This window comes from Onychostruthus taczanowskii, unplaced genomic scaffold (genome assembly GCF_017590055.1).
Source record: "Onychostruthus taczanowskii isolate IOZ18803 unplaced genomic scaffold, ASM1759005v1 scaffold2, whole genome shotgun sequence".
Lineage (NCBI taxonomy): Eukaryota > Metazoa > Chordata > Aves > Passeriformes > Passeridae > Onychostruthus > Onychostruthus taczanowskii.
The window spans coordinates 8,075,047-8,092,645 of record NW_024499239.1 but is presented as its reverse complement, the minus strand read 5'-3'; the positions used below and the strand labels follow the sequence as shown (position 1 = coordinate 8,092,645).

Genomic DNA, 17,599 nt, shown 5'->3' with positions numbered 1-17,599 from the left:
TGAGCAAAGAATATAAAATGTGGTATAATGTGTAGATAGCTTTGTTACAGAAAACATTTGTATGTCCATGTTTCCTAAGCATTTCCTCTACAAGCTTGCCCATGTAGAGTGTGATGTTCATGGAGATTCTGTCCTTGCATTGTAACAGCTTAAATTGCTGCGTAGCTGTCCTGTGGAGCTCTAGTTCTTGCTCCTGGAGCCAGCCCTTTCAAGTTCACATTCTGCTGTATCCAAAACAAGAAGTTTATAAATTGTATTTTTTATCATTAAAAAATATATATATAGACAACTCACACAAAATACAAGACGAGATACTTCAACTTCTATTTTAAAAAAATGTTGTTGTCTCACAGGTTTATGAGCTGTAGTTAGGCATTGAAGTTTTTATCACTACTCATTGGTTCCAGTTGCCCAGAGTGTACTATTCAGACACCTAAGCTACATTAAAGGGGCATGGGAAATCTTTTTTTCTCAGTAAAGTGACTTATTTAAGACTTGTAAGTGACTTATTTTGCTTTAGTGTTAGCTTTTGGCAGTATATCTGTCTGTATCTGGATATCTATATCTATCTGTCTATCTATCTATAAAAATAATGTTGGTGACGTTTCTGGAGGGATGGTTGGACTTTCTAGTATGCCTGATAATCGATTTAACTGTTCAGTTTTTTCTAAAATCAAACTTGAGGTAACAGTAATAGTATAAGGAGCCTCATTAACATATTTTCATGCAAGTTTCAAAGTCTAACTCATGCTGTCAGCAGAGGGTGGTCTGTGGTAAAGAAGGAAAAGCTGTTGAAGTTTTAAAGTAATTTTTAGAAGGTACTCTTACCTATTGAAGAGTGACAAATGCTAGACATACATGAACTTATATCTAGTTGTAGAAGAGGGAACGAAAGAATTAGGGCTGTGCTTTTATTATTCGCACTTACTTAATATTTACCTCTAAATTTGACACCACCCTAACCATTTTTTAAAACTGCCACACCCTATCTGATTATTGATAGCATTCTGTTGTCTTGCCACCCTTCTGTCCCATAAAGGGAGAAGAAGACATTCTCAGTGCTTTTTCCAGACTTGTAGATTGAAAATCTAAATCACAAAGGGTGTATGGCCAATATCCTTTTTCTCCCTTTTCCCAGATATTACCATGTCCATGACTAGCCTCCAAACATAATGATTTTAAACAAAGTCTGCTTGCTGTCCTAAGCCTGAGCTTGTCCAAAAAGATAGGTGTGCAACTGCATTGAAACTGAGCATTGCTTTGGAGAGCTGTTTCTTTGGAAGCTAGAAGCCTGCCTTCTTATTTAAGAGTGTGTGTGTGTCTCTGTCTAACATCACCATCTGGGGTTTCCTGCCATTATAATATTTTTAGCTAGACTTAATGTGTACTTGAAGAGTTCATCACTCAACAGTCACAGAACCACCCAAGAAAGCAAATTTGATTCCCAGTTTCCAGCTTCTAACTCTCAAGAATCAATAACATAATTCAACTTTTCCCACATCAGTTATCCCCATCCTACGCTGTGAGGTCATAGAAAAATCTTTCTTCTTAAGCCATGCACAAGATTTTCTGTCTTTAGCACATGCCCCTTATTTTGCTGAGAGAGGTAGGAATTCAATGTTTCTGAAAATTAGGCCCTAAAGGAAGTTGGAGTAAGTAACCAATAGAACCCAGTGTAACAAAACATAAGTTGATTGGTAAAAACATGTGAAATACATTAACTCAGAAAAGACAGGAGTTCTAGAAAGTTCCTTTCTGTTGCATGGAGGAGCTGGTTTTGCAACAAGGAATGCTAATATCTGCACATTATATTCTACACATACCTTTTTTACAAACATATGTTTTTTAAGATTGATGTGGAAGAAAGAGTCAAGGTTGTCCCCAGTTCTACAGTAGGGGTGTCATTCAACAGTCGAAGACACCTTTTAAGAAGCCTGTATGTTTTCACATGCATGAACATTTATGAGTTTGTTTGTAGCAGAATATAGTTTGTATGTGTCTTACCTGCACTGTACCTGTGGGCCTCTAAAGTTTATGTTTAAGAAGGTGGAGGGACAACTTCAGACATCCTGTGGGTGTGCCACACAGGGTAAGCTCTACTTTTAGGAATTGACGTCAGGGAGGCCGCACCCTGCTGCCAGCACCAAACAGGAAATTCTTAATTACATTTTAAAGGAGTGGCTGGAACAATAAAGATTGAGTTCTGCTTTGAAACCCTAAAGATACAATTTCTTTAATAATATGGAATAGCTGTTTCCAATTACAATCAAATTAGTTGTATTTGAAGGGGAAAAAATAGTGAGCAAATACAAGAAAAGTTCACTCAGGATTTAAGAAATCTGAGTTTGACTGAAAAACACATAGCTGAAGAGGGTTTTTCTTCTGAAAGTTTAAAAAAATAGCTAGGAAGTAGTAAAAATGGCTACATCATGCCACAAAGTGAGTAAACATTTAAAAATATTGCTTCTAAAATACACAAAGTTTGCTAAACCCTGTTGAATTTTTCGACATGCATGTAATGTTGTTCTTTCTGCCAAGAGACAGAGGGGTAGTGAATAAAAGGCTCTGTTATGAATCATATTAGCTGGAGTTTGCTGTGCTAGATGTTTTTGATTTTAACATTAATTTAACTTTGCAGGAATCACCCTTCAGTTATAGTTCAGCCAGGAAAGAGACCTTTACCTGTGGAATCTCCAGACACACAGCGAAAACGCAGAATACACCGATGTGATTATGAAGGCTGCAACAAAGTCTACACTAAAAGCTCCCACCTGAAGGCTCACCGAAGAACCCACACAGGTCTGAACATAGCTATGCTTCTCTTTCATCAAGTCTGTGGTAAAATAGTAGGCTAAGCTTGTAACTTCTGCTAATGGCCAGGTGACCACATGTGTAAATAACAAAATGACACAAGGTAGCTGGCATTGTTGCAAAAATAATTATAGGCTGAGCAAAAGACAGAGGGCATAGTAGAAAAAAACTACAATAAGAGATGTAAGGCAGAACAGGTTCACAGTGCATGCTGATGTGTGTTACATTGACTGGCTCTTCACTCATTTTGTGTCCAGTTGCTTGCAGTTTACTCAATCCGCACACCCTGTAAACACCAAATCAGTTCAAATTGCACTGGCTCACCTATGACATCACTTAAATTTGACTGTAATTTCTATGGGAGTAGCCCATTTTCAGAAGTCTGGACTGTATGCTAAATGCAATCACATCTGCTCTATGGGTATGCTAACCACCTTGGTGCAATGGTGCTTTTGATCTGAATGAGTGTTCCAGTAAACATATCCCCATCTTTGCTCTCCACAGAAATGTTCATCTTTGCATGCTGAATGAATATATATACATCCAAGGTTTTTACAAGGGTAATCCTTTAGGAAAAATGGAGCCCAGTTCATGGCTGTTGTGCATCAAGCCAGCCATTTATCTGTTGGGCAATACAGTGGTGTTAGAGGAGGAGGATGACATATTAGTAATGATAGAGAGTTTAAGTTGAGGTACTTGCCACAGTGATGCCAGTCATTTACACTGCATTAAATTTCAGAAATCACAAGATTTCTGCCTGTTGTGCTTTATGGTAGCACAGTCCTTTCCCCCAGAAAGCTAGAAAATGAGATCCCGGTTTTGAAAAAGCTTGAACAAATGCTTAAACCTTCATCCTTCTGGATTTCATAATACAAAACAAGTGCTAATATAGCAGAGAGAGGAACAGAGAGACAATGAAAAAATAAGTCGTGGCAAGTAACAATTTTTTGGTCAGTACACAGTTTCTAGCGCAGAGTACTCTTCAGCTTTGGGGTGTTTGGAGGGTTTTTCTGTAAGCAGTGAAGTACTTACTGAAATTTGGCAAGGCAGTAGAATAAATCTATGAGATTTACGTGTGAACTTACGTGATCAGAACTGATGTGTTCATGTCTAAAATCTCCACTTCTTTGTTTCCTTTTCCAGGAGAAAAACCATACAAATGCACTTGGGAGGGGTGCACGTGGAAGTTTGCTCGTTCTGATGAACTGACGCGGCATTTCCGCAAGCACACGGGAATCAAACCCTTCCAGTGTCCAGACTGTGACCGCAGCTTTTCACGCTCGGACCATCTTGCTCTTCACAGGAAACGCCACATGCTAGTCTGAATGTCTTCTGTCCCTGACTCCTGCCACACTTTTTTGTTTTTTACACATGCATTTTAATTTGGATTCAGCTGGTCTGGATCTCTGAGTTTATACCATTAAAAGCTTACGTATGGTCAGTAACAGATGTTCTCTAACCCTTCTATGTCCTTGCCACGGGTCAGACCTAAAGAATGTGAACACTTCTTTTTTCCTTCTGGGGATGCTAAGCAAACCCTTTCTGCATTCAGTATGTTTATTGTATTTCATTTGTGAATAAGGGAATTTTTAAACTAACAGCTTTTGTTGGTTTCTTCATATAATCAACCCAGCGTATACTGATAAAATAGTAAATGTTACTGAATATCCAAAATGCTAGTCCTTGCCAGAGACTATTATTTATGTGCCCTGTAAGGGATTTTATGCTCAACAATGCAATGAATGGACTCTCCCAGCTGTGTTGATTTCTGCAATATGGATCATACAACAGTTTTAGAAAGACACCTGATTTAGAAATCCTCTCTGCCCAAACAGTGAGTAATACTGAGGAAATAAATCTAAACAGTGTAATTACTTTACAGAAAGATTGAGTCATAGTATCATTTACCCCAGTCAAGAAGAAAAATGGGCAGGAATTGGTCCATACATAATACTGTGCATCTAAGCCAATATCATCTGTCATCTGTATTACAGTGTAGTATACATCCTTGTTTTTGTTGCATAATGCCCCAGTGGATTTGTTAAAGGAAGACTTTGTGTGACTCTGTATGTCTCTGTATGTCTGGTTTCTGTGCAAGTGTATGGATGGAACGGCTTGAAGCTGAGTCAGGGGTTTACCATCAGGAAGTTCTTCCCCCAGAGGGTGGTTGGGCACTGGAACAGGCTTCCCAGGGAAGTGGTCACAGCACCAAGCCTGTCTTGAGTTAAGCATCTGGATAATGCTCTCAGGCACATGGTGTGACTTTTGGGGTGTCCTGTGCAGGGCCAGGAGTTGAACTCGATGATCTTGATGGGTCCCTTCCAACTCAGCATATTCCATGATTCTGTGATTCTATGGTACTCTCCTGCAATTTGGCATTAAATGGCTCATAGAAACCTACTGCACCTCATTTCAGGGATATAGATTATCCCCCCTGCAATCATGCCCCCGCATTTCATCTAAATATTTTCTCTTTGTTGTACTTCAGAAAATAGCAATCATTAAGTCAAAAATGCTCTGAACTGTATTGTTGTGAGTACCACTCACAACAGTATACACTACAGTATTTAAAATTATTGATCCACAATATTTTTATGAGAAGATGGCATCAGATATGAAGTACTTCTGATGATAAATTGAGTCATGTATCTGTTTTGGATAAAAGCGTATACCAAATCGTCCAGTTCCTAACTCTGGTTTGTGACTCTGGCAGTCTCGATGGTAGGTACAGCTGCTTCCCTGTGGACATGTCTACTGCATTAAAATCATGCCCATTAGCAAACAGAACTGTAGCTAAAAGAAACTGAATTCAAGCAACCTGCAGTTGTCCCTAGAAATGTTCCTGTCTGGGAGCCCTCTGAAAGGAGGGTTTCTGTCGGTATTAGCTGGCAGAGTTTGTGGCACTGCGAGGAAACAGGATGTATTCTCTGCACTCACACACAAGAGCGTTTCCTTTCCTTGCCCTCTGTAAGGTAACCGCCATTCCCTATACGTTAAACATACTGAAGCAGGCTTTTCCTTTCTTATGGAAAAACCCAGTGAACAATGGAGGTGTGAGGGGAGGAGGAGTTTCATAGAACTCTGCAGGAGACAGGTGGAGTGTCCATCTGCAGGTGGGTATATTTGAGCTTGTGGAGCAGGTAGCCTGTGCTTCTATAACCAGTGGAGCCCAATGCCAAACAATCTTGGAGATACAAGAGTGTGAGTGCAAAGAGCCTTTATTTGGTGATAGGACTTTACCAGCTGCTTTGCTGACATCCACATGCCTGTGGAATTAGAGAAGGAGAGGTCTGTACTTCCTGTAGAAAGATGCTCTGACAGCAATTGCTCTGTTCCAGCTCCATACATCCTCACCACCTTGGTAGGGCTGCACCTTGTGTCTTGTAACTCTCCCTCATCTGCTCACCTGTGGTGCTGAAACACCTGGCACATGAATAGTTCTTTTTACTTTCTTGGTAGGCCAGATTGTTAGTGACATTGAGAAACTTGTAGGAAAGAGACTGATACTAATGAGCAGCTGTTCCAGAATGTGGACTTTCTATTTTATATTTTTTTGGTCAGTGGTAGCAGAATTTGCATTAGGTTTTAATTTTGTAAATCCAGGTGTGTCACTGGTTGAGAGGCTGTGTGGAGGAAGTCCTGTGGCAACAGTCACAAGTCTACAGACATTTAGTACCCTGCAATGAAAACAATTCTCTGTTCTGTTGATGAGGGAAAAAACAGATACTAGAAAATAAGCACCTTAATGGCAACTGGTCCCATTTTTACCTTAAAAATGCAAATTTATAAAATTCAGGAGGTTTAAGGAACATTTCTTTCTAATGCTCTGTTTCTCTTTTGAGGCCTAAAATGTTGTCATTAGTATGTTTTTTGATATTTTTTAAATCAGAACCCTAAAAGCAGAACTTCTTTGTAACTAAGAGTTACTTCAGATAATTTAGGCTAGGTTATTTGTGATGTTAATTCATTAGCTTATGTACCTTTTTCCTGAAAGTATGCTAATGATGGGGTCCAATACAGTGGAGATTGAGCAGAACTTTCAAATTTCATCCATGTGTCTTGCAAATTAGGACAACAGAAATTTAAATATTAAATATAAATATTAGAGATTATTACATGATAATGCCTTCCTTGTAGGATTTTTCAGTTGTGCCTGTGGTGTCTTTGTGGGATGTCTAAAAGGTCACAAACAAATACACTTCTAGCTGAGTGTGAATTTACATCTTAACCAGCTCATTGGTTCATTTTAGCAAACTTTGATTTGAGGGATACCTTGCAATTTTAAAATATACTCAATTAAACTGAGTATATTTTAAAATTTTGCAAAGCCAGTTATTCCATCTATGGCCTAAAGAAAAGCTAGTTTAGATAGAAAATCCTAATCCTGGAGAATAAGTATATTTAAACCCCTTCCACCTTTCTCTGTAACAGTATTGCACTGTGCCATGTGTAACAGGTAATACTGTTTTACTAAAATGTGCCTGTTTAAGCTATTTGATTATAATAAATTACTAGTTTTTAATTGTGTGGGGTTTATTTAAATATACACGTGGCATTCTGCAGTGATACTTCTAATGCCACATCTTGTTCAAATATGCTGTCTCTGCCAAAGTTAGCAACATGATAAATACAAATCCTTCCTAAAATAATTTACAAAGCATTTTACATCTCTTAAGAGGGCTAGACCGTTTTTCATTATATTTTACAGATATTAGCACCTAATGTACTTTAGAGGGTCAAAATAATCTTTTTGCTTAGCATCTCTCACCTGCAAATATAGCAAGGATTTTTATTTACTTTGATACATCTATAAACTATGCAGAATTTTTTAAATAAAATGTAATATATTTTATAAGCTAATAAGACAGAATGGCTAATTAAAGGTTTCTAGCGTGCATTACTATAACTTGCAAATATGGAGACATTTTGGTAATCTTTTCTTACTAAAGATGTGAATGTTTAATGTACTTTCACTGTTTCTACTTTGGTAGTCCAATGGGAATTCAGTAATGACATTTTGTCATGTCAAACTGTGAACATAAATTTGTACTGTACAGTCGTCATACTATATTTAGTATATTTAGTATATTTAGTATACAGTGCATATGTATTACACTTGTTAATAAAACACTCAGAATGTTGTTTGTGGTCATGTTGTCACGTGCTGGATGACAAAGCAGTGATGCCGAGCTCGGGTCAGAGGCCGGCCTGGAGGAGAGCCCTGTGGCTCTGGGCCTTTGGGCGGCCCTTCTGCCTGGCCTGGCCACCTCCGCTGTGTGCCCCACTCGGGGCCCAGGGCAGGAGCACAAGGGATTTGTGCTGCAGGAGCTGTGGCCTGCAGCACGTCTAGTGGCAAGCTCATAAAAATGTTGTACTTGCTTCTAATTAGGTCATTCTAATTAGGGCATTCTAATTAGCCCATAGGCAGGTGTGGAGCCCCAAACACGTGAGTTTGCCTTTTTTATCGCTCACAAGATGACTGACTGGGCCTGCTCCCCACAGCCTCTCCCAGAGCGGGGTGCCAGAGGCTGCTGACGCATCAGCACGAGTCCTGCACACCCCCAGACACACCTGCAGGCTGTGCTGAGATAACAGTGATGATGATGATGAAGAATGGGGTTTTATTTCTTCACACCTTACCAGATGCCTAAGAAGAGGGGGCCTGGCTGAATTCACTATGCATCTCTAACACTTCCCGTTTCTGCTGAAGTATTTGCACCAGGATGTTGGTCTCTCTCTCGCTGCCTGGGATGCTGCAGATCAGCCTGGTGAGCACCTGTGCTATGCCATGGGGATGTACAGAAGGGAAAGCAGGTACAGCAGAATGAGGCACAAAAATTAAAGCCTGCAAACAGCAATAAGAATATGAGTAAATTACTGGCTTGTATTTCTTGGCCTCCTGCTTGAAAATGAGGACTGCACATTCCAAAGCCAGAGACAGCTCATTATCATGCTGTTCACTTCTAAGATCCAGGCAGGAGGGACCGATGGCACGGGGGAGTCACGGCCGCTGCCCCAGCGTGGCAGCTGCCATGGGAAGAGCTCATCCTGACCTGTCCTCGTGAGCCTGCACACCTGTAAGAGGCTACTCCAGCTGCCAGCTGAAAAGATTTATCTCTGTTCTACTATGAGTCAAAAAGCATTGCATACATTGTACACTGAGTGGTCATTTTCAGGAAGCAGTGATAATTTCATCGACCACTGGGTGTCCCTCTTAGTCTGAGAAAAAGGCACAATTTAAATTCATGAGATTGTAATTTAAGATAATCATTTTCTTGAATGAGAAATTTCTTGAGAAATTAAGCTCTTCCCTCTGTCTTATTTGCTATCACTGAGTTCAATCCGGTCATACACAGAAATCTGCTCAAGGATTTAAAACTGATCTCTGTGTCTTTACTGCGATTTTTAGTCATAAATATGCTTTAAATTATTTAAAAATTTAAAATTAAACTCTGGCCTGGCTGAACACTAACTAAGCCAACACAATGTTGCTTGATGAGAAATAGTGTCAAATGCTTACTTAGAAAGGAAAACCAACCAACACACCAAACCATAACAAAATGAGTCTGCTTTATCAAAGAAACTCAGAAATATATTTTAAGAAGCTGTAGTGTATGGTATGTACATAACCAAAATATTTGGCATCTGCATGAAAGATCTGTGAGGTGGGATGGATAGAGTATAAAGGGCTCTTACAGCATTAATATTCCAAAACAATATACATGGCAGACCTGAGAAACTATTTCTTTCACACCCACCTAAAACTTACATTTCAGAACAGTCTTAAAGGTGAGGGACTCCTCCACAGCCCAGTCTGTACACTATTTAGGACATAACCCCCAGTTTGCTGATGCATTAAATTTACAGAGACGGGAAAGTCTGAATTAAGAAATTTTACTTCCTCTTTTCTTGTCTAGTAAACAGGATAGACTGCATGCCTTCTAGCCCATGAGCACTAAGTGTGACTGCTAATCATGTTAGGCTGTAAGGCCTGGGAGGGGGAGAAGGCTTTCAGGAAGAAGGGTCACAAGACTTCTCGATAGCATTCCCCACTTTAAAGTGTCAAGAAGTGTCAAGAGAGGTAAAATTGTAAAATCATAAAATCATAGAATCATAAAATAGTTTGGGTTGGAAGGGACTTCTAAAGGTCATCTAGTCCAACTCCCTGCAATGGGCAGGGACATCTTCAACTGGATCAGATCACTCAGAGCCCTTCCCAACCTGACCTTCAATGTTTCCAGGGATGGGACATCCACAACTTCTTTGGGCCATCTTTTCCAGTGTTTCACCACCCTCATTATAAAAAATTATTTCTTATATCCAACCTAAATCAGCTCTCTTTTAGTTTACAACCAGTACCCCTTGTCTTACCACAACAGGTCCTGCTGAAAAGTCTGTTCTCATCTTTCTTATAAGCCCTATTGAACTACTGAAAAGCCTCAACAAGATCTCCATGGAGCCTTCTCTTCTCCAGGCTGAACAATCCCAGCTCTCTCAGTCTGTCCTAATAGGATCAGAGCCCTTCTGATCATCTTTGTGGCCTCCTCTGGACTCACTCCAGCAGGTCCACATTCTCCTTATGCTGGGCCCCAGAGCTGCTGCAGCCCTGCAGGTGGGGTCTCAGCAGAGCAGAGCAGAGGGACAGAATCCCCTCCCTCCCCTGCTGCCCACGCTGCTCTGGATGCAGCCCAGGACACGTTTGGCTCTCTGGGCTGGGAGTACCCATGGCTGGGTCCTGTCCAGCCTCTCATCCAGCAGCATCCCTAATCCCTACTAAATCTTGATTTCAGGATAAGGCTTTGACATGGTCCCCTACAACATCCTCTCTAAATTGGAGAGATACAGATTTAATGAGTGTGGAAATAATTGAGCGACAATTAAGATTTAGTAGGGATTTTTAGCTCTTTCCAAAACTCAGGAGCTAGGCACCTGGCATCCTACTGCGATCATATCCAGTTAACCTGAACTGGTGGGTGGGTGCCAGCAGTGTCATCTCCGGACACCAGGAAGCTCTCCCACAGCTTCAATTTCATTGTTTCATCTATCTACCACACCTGGTCTGTGCTTGGTGAGCCACCACAGTGAGTGTTAAGGATCACATCCTCTTACCAGTTTGATCACCTCATGTGCTGCCCACAGTTGTGATCTCAGGACTTCACATTTCCATTAAGCTGTAAGGACAATGACACAACTCTACATCACCTTTGAAATGACACATGGAATTTAATAACAGATAAAGAATTAGATACTTATTAGACTCTTGAATCCAAGCACAGCAAGTTACTATTTCTCCTACTAACAAACACCATTAGTTTAATCAGAAAGATTTTAGCAGAGAAGTTATTTCCTAGGGAAAATTACTCTTTTTTTCACCTGTGTGATGACCCTCAGCACCTGCTCATTAAATGAGCAAGTTAACAGAGTTCAGTGGAAGCCTGGAGATAAAAGGGGTTCACCTCCAAACATCAAGTTTCTAAGTACTAGGAAAGAGAAAAAGCATGCAACCCAGTATAGCTTCATAGAATCACAACAGAAAGGAGCAATATTACAATACTATAAAAAATAATAACTACAGGTATTAACTATGCATTTGAAGACTGAATAGCAAATTCTATGAACCCATGACTTGGCGGGTATCTGTCTCTAGGCAATTGGTAATGTTTAATACAGCAAAGGAAGAACATCAAACAAGAATTAATGGATTCAACTTTTCAGCACATACCCATGAAAGTCTCTCTGTGATGAAGGGAAAGATTTGCAGGAAGGGATAACAGGTAAAAGGGTGTGGATACTGTACTCTTAACACTTACTGTACCAGCATACTGGATGGGATTCAACCAAGAGTTTTCTTCTTTCTGTTATTTAATTAAAACCAAGAAAGAAGATCCTTACAATCTTAACCTCACAGCATTCACATCAGAACAAAGATTAAATTATGCCTTGGCAGCCTGATTACACCAAATAAACCACTATTCTTGTTACTTTCAAATATGGCTTTCAATGGGGAAAGTGAAAAATAAACACAACTTAAAAATTATGTCAATCATGAAAATTTCTCTGTCATTCTCTTTGTTGGTGATGGGCAACTACAGATGACTTCTGACTACCTGGATGGTTTGAATAAGCAATAGCAATTTCTATATGTGTCACATTTTGCAACAAACTGGGAATGTTGTAAGAAAACAGAAAAAAATATTAACAGAGTTTAATACAAAAAAGTCAAGTCAGTTATTCACATACTTATATTACTCATAGGTGTAACATCACTCTCCTACTCATTTGCTTCACTGGATATTGGCAGGTTAATGTTAATGGCTGCCCTGAGGTTAGCCCAGAATAGGGTGCGCTTGCTCCTCTCCTTTGGCCACTCCATGTAGGTGCGCTTTGCCATGAGAGCTTTCAGCTTGTGATACCTGGCAGGGATAAGGTACGGAGGGATTGGCTCCAGTAAAATGAGGATTAAGCTGTTGGAATTCTCACTGAATAACTTGTGATGGGCAAAGTACAGCTCATAGTGACACCACTCACTCTGCACAAAGTTGGGAGACAACACAAAGATCGACTTGTAGCTCTTCTCAATGCAGTTAATGATGTTCTCCACAATGCTCTTGCCGGGGATAAAGTTTCTCTCATGCTGGCACAGTTGCACGCAGCCCTCCCCCTTCTCCAGGTTCGGGATCAGCTCGTTCTTCACCCACAGCGAATCGCGCTCGCTGTAGGAAATGAAGGCGTGGAATTGCAGAACGGCCCCCAGATCTCCGGGGGGGTTGTGCCAAGCTCTGCGCTTCGTCTGCGTCCACTGCCACGTCATCCGCACGTACCACGGCACATCCAGGTAGATGCACACAAAGGCCACCGCGGCCACCAGCAGCAGCGTCAGCAGCAGAGCCGTCACGAGCAGGAGCGTCGTGTTGCAAGCCAGCAGGCTCAGGTGGAAGTCCTTGAGCTCCGTTCCTCGCAAGCCTTCTGGGTACTCGCACGCGTACGCCGCCGGCCAGCCAAACAGCTTCCCACCTGACCGCCTCTCCAGGCGGATAAAGGCCTGCAGCTCGCAGGAACACTTGAACGGGTTGTGCCCGGCCTGCAGCTCCCTGACCCTTGGGCAGCTCTGGAAGAAGTCAGCAGATGGGGTGAGGATCGAATTCATCTCGACGTTCAGGAACTGCAGGGACGTAAAGCCGCTGCACCCCGGCAGGTCGGCCAGCCTGTTCGACGCCAGGTTCAGCTCCTCCAAGGATTTCAGCTCCGCCACCCCCCTGGGGACATTGCTGATCTGATTGTTTTGGAGGCTGAGCTTTTTGATGTTGACTGGCAAGCACTCAAACACAGCATCCACCAACTGGTTGGAGGACAGGTCCAGCTCTGTCAGAGACTCAGCCCACTGGCATTGCACGTCAGCTCCATCGTGGCGCAGCAGGTTGCTGCTCATGTCCAGGTATTTCAGTGATTTCATACGGCTGGTCATGAAGCTCACTTTGCGAAGGCTCTCAAATTTATTCTTCTGCAAAATAAGTAATTTCAGATCCATGAGAGTGCCACAGTTCTGGAACAACTCATCTGTCAGGGCATTGTGAGAAAAATTTAAATACTGAAATGAGCTTGTTCTGTTGGGACAAAGCATGTGTGGCATATATGCATCAGCTATTGTCAAATTGGCAATATTCATCTCTGAAAACTGTCTGTATAGAATCTCCTGGTTGAAATAATAAACCTTATTACGAACATGCTCCAAAGTTAATGCTTTCATGGAGCCATCCAAAGAGATTAATTGTTCCACAGAGCTTAATAAGGGTAGAAAGGCATACTCAGTTGGCTCCTCCAGGGGTCCCCTAAAAGTCAAATTTCTCACAGTCAAATGTTCCACAGGTGAATACCAAATAAGAAGAAAAATTTGCAGGATTATAGCCCATTGTAAGTCCACAGCATCAAGTGTGAGAGTTGTTGTCTTGATTTTCTTCAGAAGCATTAAAGGTGGAGAGGGGAAGTCTTTATAACTCAAGGTATATCTTAAGTTAACTATTTTTAAGTTTTCTGAAGTGCTCATTCCATCATACAGGAGGGAAAAAGTGAAGTTTTGGTTTGCTGCAAAAACGATGTGGAGGTTCCTTGTAGTCAAGACTGTCAGACTCCGAGGCTCATACAGTGAAAAGTTTCCCAAGTTCAGGAAGACAGTGTGCAGCTGCAAGTGTTTGATATACCTGAAGTCTGACATTCTTATCATCGTAGCACTTAATCCAAGGTACTCCAAATGAAACATGTTCCCAAATTCCTGACAGATGGGCAGGGCAGTAAACTTATTGAAAGAAAGATCTAAATGTCTAAGATATGCAAGCGTTAGACAGAAAACTTTTGAAATGTTATTATGAGATAAATCCAAGTATTCTAAATTTTCATTAAAAATGAAGACACTCAAGTCAAGCACCGTAATTAGATTATGAGAAAGATTTAGTACTTGAAGGTCCGAAAGATGAATAAATTCTGATGTACTAAGTCCAGAGATCCTATTATGTGATAAATCTAATACTTGAGTACAGACTGGAATGTTTTTTGGAACATTAGTTAGCAAACTGTTTGAATAATTTGCAATAAATTCATCTTCTACAGTTGGCTGAATATTATTCCATAGTGTGAATGTAAAGGCACAAGTAAAGATATAGATATTTGTGAGGAATCTCATTATGCTATCCAGCTTTATCTATGTTTTTTACAGAAACACAGAAGCATGTCTTTGTTTTCTGTTCAATATGTCCCACTGATGAGTCCAGCTCTATGAAAAAAAAAATACATGAAATTGAATGAAGCTGTTGAATGGTTGAGGCTGCTTTTTTTATTGTGAAAATAAACTTCAATATAAAATCTATGTAATAAAAAAATATTTTTACATACTCCTGTTTTCAGTTCTTATCAATCATCCTCATTCTAGTTTTTTAATTATTGACTCAGCCAAATATAAATTAATTCTCTTATAATGGGAGGAATGCCACTAGTGTGTTAAAAACACACAGATGTTAAGAAATACAAATTTCTCAGCAATCATGAAAAAATACAAAACTGGTACAAACCAACATCAATGCATTTATGAATAAAGGAGAACAAACATCAAAATAAAGGAGAACATCCATCTGTTGTTTCTATACTTCCCAAGTTCACACAAATTTGGGAACAAAACTCCAATAAAACCACCTTCACAGGAACTGGTGCAAAAACAACCTCTTCACTCAAAGGATATTCTTCTTCACACCTCATAGACCCTGGACATTGCCATGCACCCTCTCAGGGTCAGATTATCAGCTTTCTCCTTGCTATAGCACAAAGACATAAGAGTCCATTTTTCCAATAAGCCAAGAATTCTGAGGAATTACACTGTCCATTTTATTTGGTTTGTATGGCAAGGTTTTGGTAGCAGGGCGACTACAGGTCTGGTTTCTGTGAGAAGCTGCTAAAGGCTTCATCTGTGTTCCATAGAGGCAGTAGCAGCTGAGTTCAAGGCCAAACTCATCCATAGCTTCGCCATGTTATCCCAGAGGCTCATAGTGGTGCCTCTGGGATAACATGGTGAAGAAGTGGGGAAAAGCCCTGGGAACAGCAACTGCATGGAGCATAAACAACTCATAAACATTTTCAGGAGACAAACATCCCCAGTTTTATTTTCTATTCGGATTTTTCCCTGCTAAAAAGATCTAAAACCCCAGAATTTTAAAATTCTGTCCCTGTGTAATCTTTTGTTAAATAGAAACCAAAAACTCTTTTATTTCAGTTCTAGCTTATAATATGTGCTAGACCCTAATAATTTGACTAACTGATATAAAAACTCAACCCTTCCCATCCAAGTTTCCTATCAGACTCAACCCATTTCTTTCTTAATTAACATCACCAAAAGCATTAAAAGAATAAATCACTGAAGTATTTCTACCTCTATTGAATCCAATAGAGAGGCCAAATTACACCTTCAGAAAGTTGTGCTAGGGTATCTGAGGACACAAAAGAAATGAAGCTGGGATGGTTGGTCAAAGTACAGTATCAATTGCACAACAAAACAAGACCAGGAAATCTGACCCAGCTCCTTCAAAGTGCAGTTGGCTCTATTCTTCAGAGTCCGGGCTGATAATCTAACTCTTGAATCAAAGTTTGATCTAGAACTATCTGGAGGAACTTCCTCCTGGGCAAAAGGGATGTCAGTAATAAAGCAAGAAATGTTCTGAAGGGAGAAAAAGCCAGAAATATATTCTCTGTCCATCTCCCAGCACCAGATGAGTTTTAATTTACTGTACATGCTATGCTAGACACTGCAACAAGGGACAAGCCACACTCTATAGCCCTGCAGAGTGCGACAGTCAAAGAGTAAAGCAAATATATCTAGAAAAGCAATAGTTAGGAGCAAGGGTTACCCCTCCAATCCTGTTCTAGAATGGTATTAAATTAGAGATGGCTGAGAATTAAAAGTGCCATACCAAATTATTTTTCTCCCTTTCCTCTTTGCTGAAATTCAGATGAATGTTTCCACTGAAACTTCAAAATGTAAGAGTATCTTCCAACATCAAAGAAACACCAGCACCTGAGATTTGATGAAGTCCAAGATATACATATATCAGAGAGAAAATTATTATAAATAATGAAGCAAATACAACCCACCTTTTGTGCATGGAATTCATCTTCAAGTTGAAGAACCAGCAAAAGTCCTCTGCATACTTGATTAGCATCCTCAAAATAGAATTACAGACATATGTAATCTTCAGGATGGGGAATATCACATGAGATGCTGATTCCTCAATAATTACCTACCTCGGGAAGCCAAAAAACCAGGTGTTTTTTAAACAAGAGATACAATTCTAAGAATTAATGATACCTCCTTACAATGCAGGTATTAAGAGCACAACGAAAGGAAACTTTTAACAGTTCAGACTAAAAATACATTTACTCCTGTAATATTTACATAACTAGCTGGTTTAAGAGGAAATAAACCTATCTGTAGTATAGAATATTTCCCTTGGCAAGACTGTTCAAGTTCAAGTCTGCTTCTGATGTTACACAGATGTTCTAGAAATCCGTCAACTGCATCTCCTCTTTGCACACACAGAAAAGAGGAAGCAGAACCCTCACTCCACCTTTTGCTCATATCAAGATCTCTTGCAGAGCTCTACTCTTACAAAATTTTTTGCTCATCAAGGAGAGCAATTAATGTAGTCCACTACATTAATTGTGGACTACAATGATGGATGACATGAGCTTATATCTCAAAAGCTAGTAACAGGGGCAAAATGGCACAGTTAAAAACCTTTACAGGCCAATCACCTTTACACTAGAATGCTTATCAAGGATACCTCACATTGTGGCTTCCTCCAAAAAATTATAAAAATTAACAGAGAATATTCCCTATAAGACAGCTGTAATGAAGCCACAAAGAATATGGCACAATATAGGGCAATCTGGGGCTGAAGGATGTCACCGTTGAGCCAGAAATGACACAAATTCACTTGAAGGCTGGTTTGCAGAAGAAGCGCATTTAATATGAAAAATCCTCTCTTTTATAGACAGATTTTACACATTCTACTTGATTGGCTAGCTAGCAAAAACATCTTTCTCACAAACAGTCTTTGAGAAGAACAGAAAAACAGAGTAGAAAAACACCACCTGCAGGTTGTTTATATTAACAAGTTATCATGATTTCTATGACTCCCTAAAAAGTCTCACAAGTCCACTGTGAAAAACTAAACCCATTTTCTCGCCCTCTGACCAGGCTGTTGCATCCACAGAAGGAATCCAAGAAAGCAGCCATTCAGTTAATATT

General features: G+C 40.2%; 2 protein-coding genes across 8 annotated transcripts in view; one reads left to right on the top strand and one right to left on the bottom strand.

The window, feature by feature from the left end:
- KLF3 (Kruppel like factor 3) overlaps positions 1-7,952 on the top strand; it is a 28,478-nt gene extending 20,526 nt beyond the window's left edge. For all 7 annotated transcript variants that reach the window (XM_041403148.1, XM_041403149.1, XM_041403151.1 and 4 more), the window contains 2 exons: positions 2,639-2,799; positions 3,955-7,952. In XM_041403148.1, coding sequence (XP_041259082.1) covers positions 2,639-2,799; positions 3,955-4,136 — 343 coding nt within the window. In that variant the 3' untranslated portion in view covers positions 4,137-7,952. The remainder of the gene's footprint in view (positions 1-2,638; positions 2,800-3,954) is intronic.
- A 3,051-nt stretch (positions 7,953-11,003) lies between these two features.
- Positions 11,004-16,541, bottom strand: LOC121335249 (toll-like receptor 1). Its single transcript, XM_041403145.1, has 2 exons — positions 16,444-16,541; positions 11,004-14,578 (listed from the first exon to the last, which is right to left on the bottom strand). Exon 2 carries the CDS (start codon positions 14,486-14,488, stop codon positions 12,083-12,085), a length of 2,406 nt encoding a protein of 801 aa, XP_041259079.1. The 5' UTR covers positions 14,489-14,578; positions 16,444-16,541; the 3' UTR covers positions 11,004-12,082.
- Positions 16,542-17,599: the final 1,058 nt, after the last annotated feature.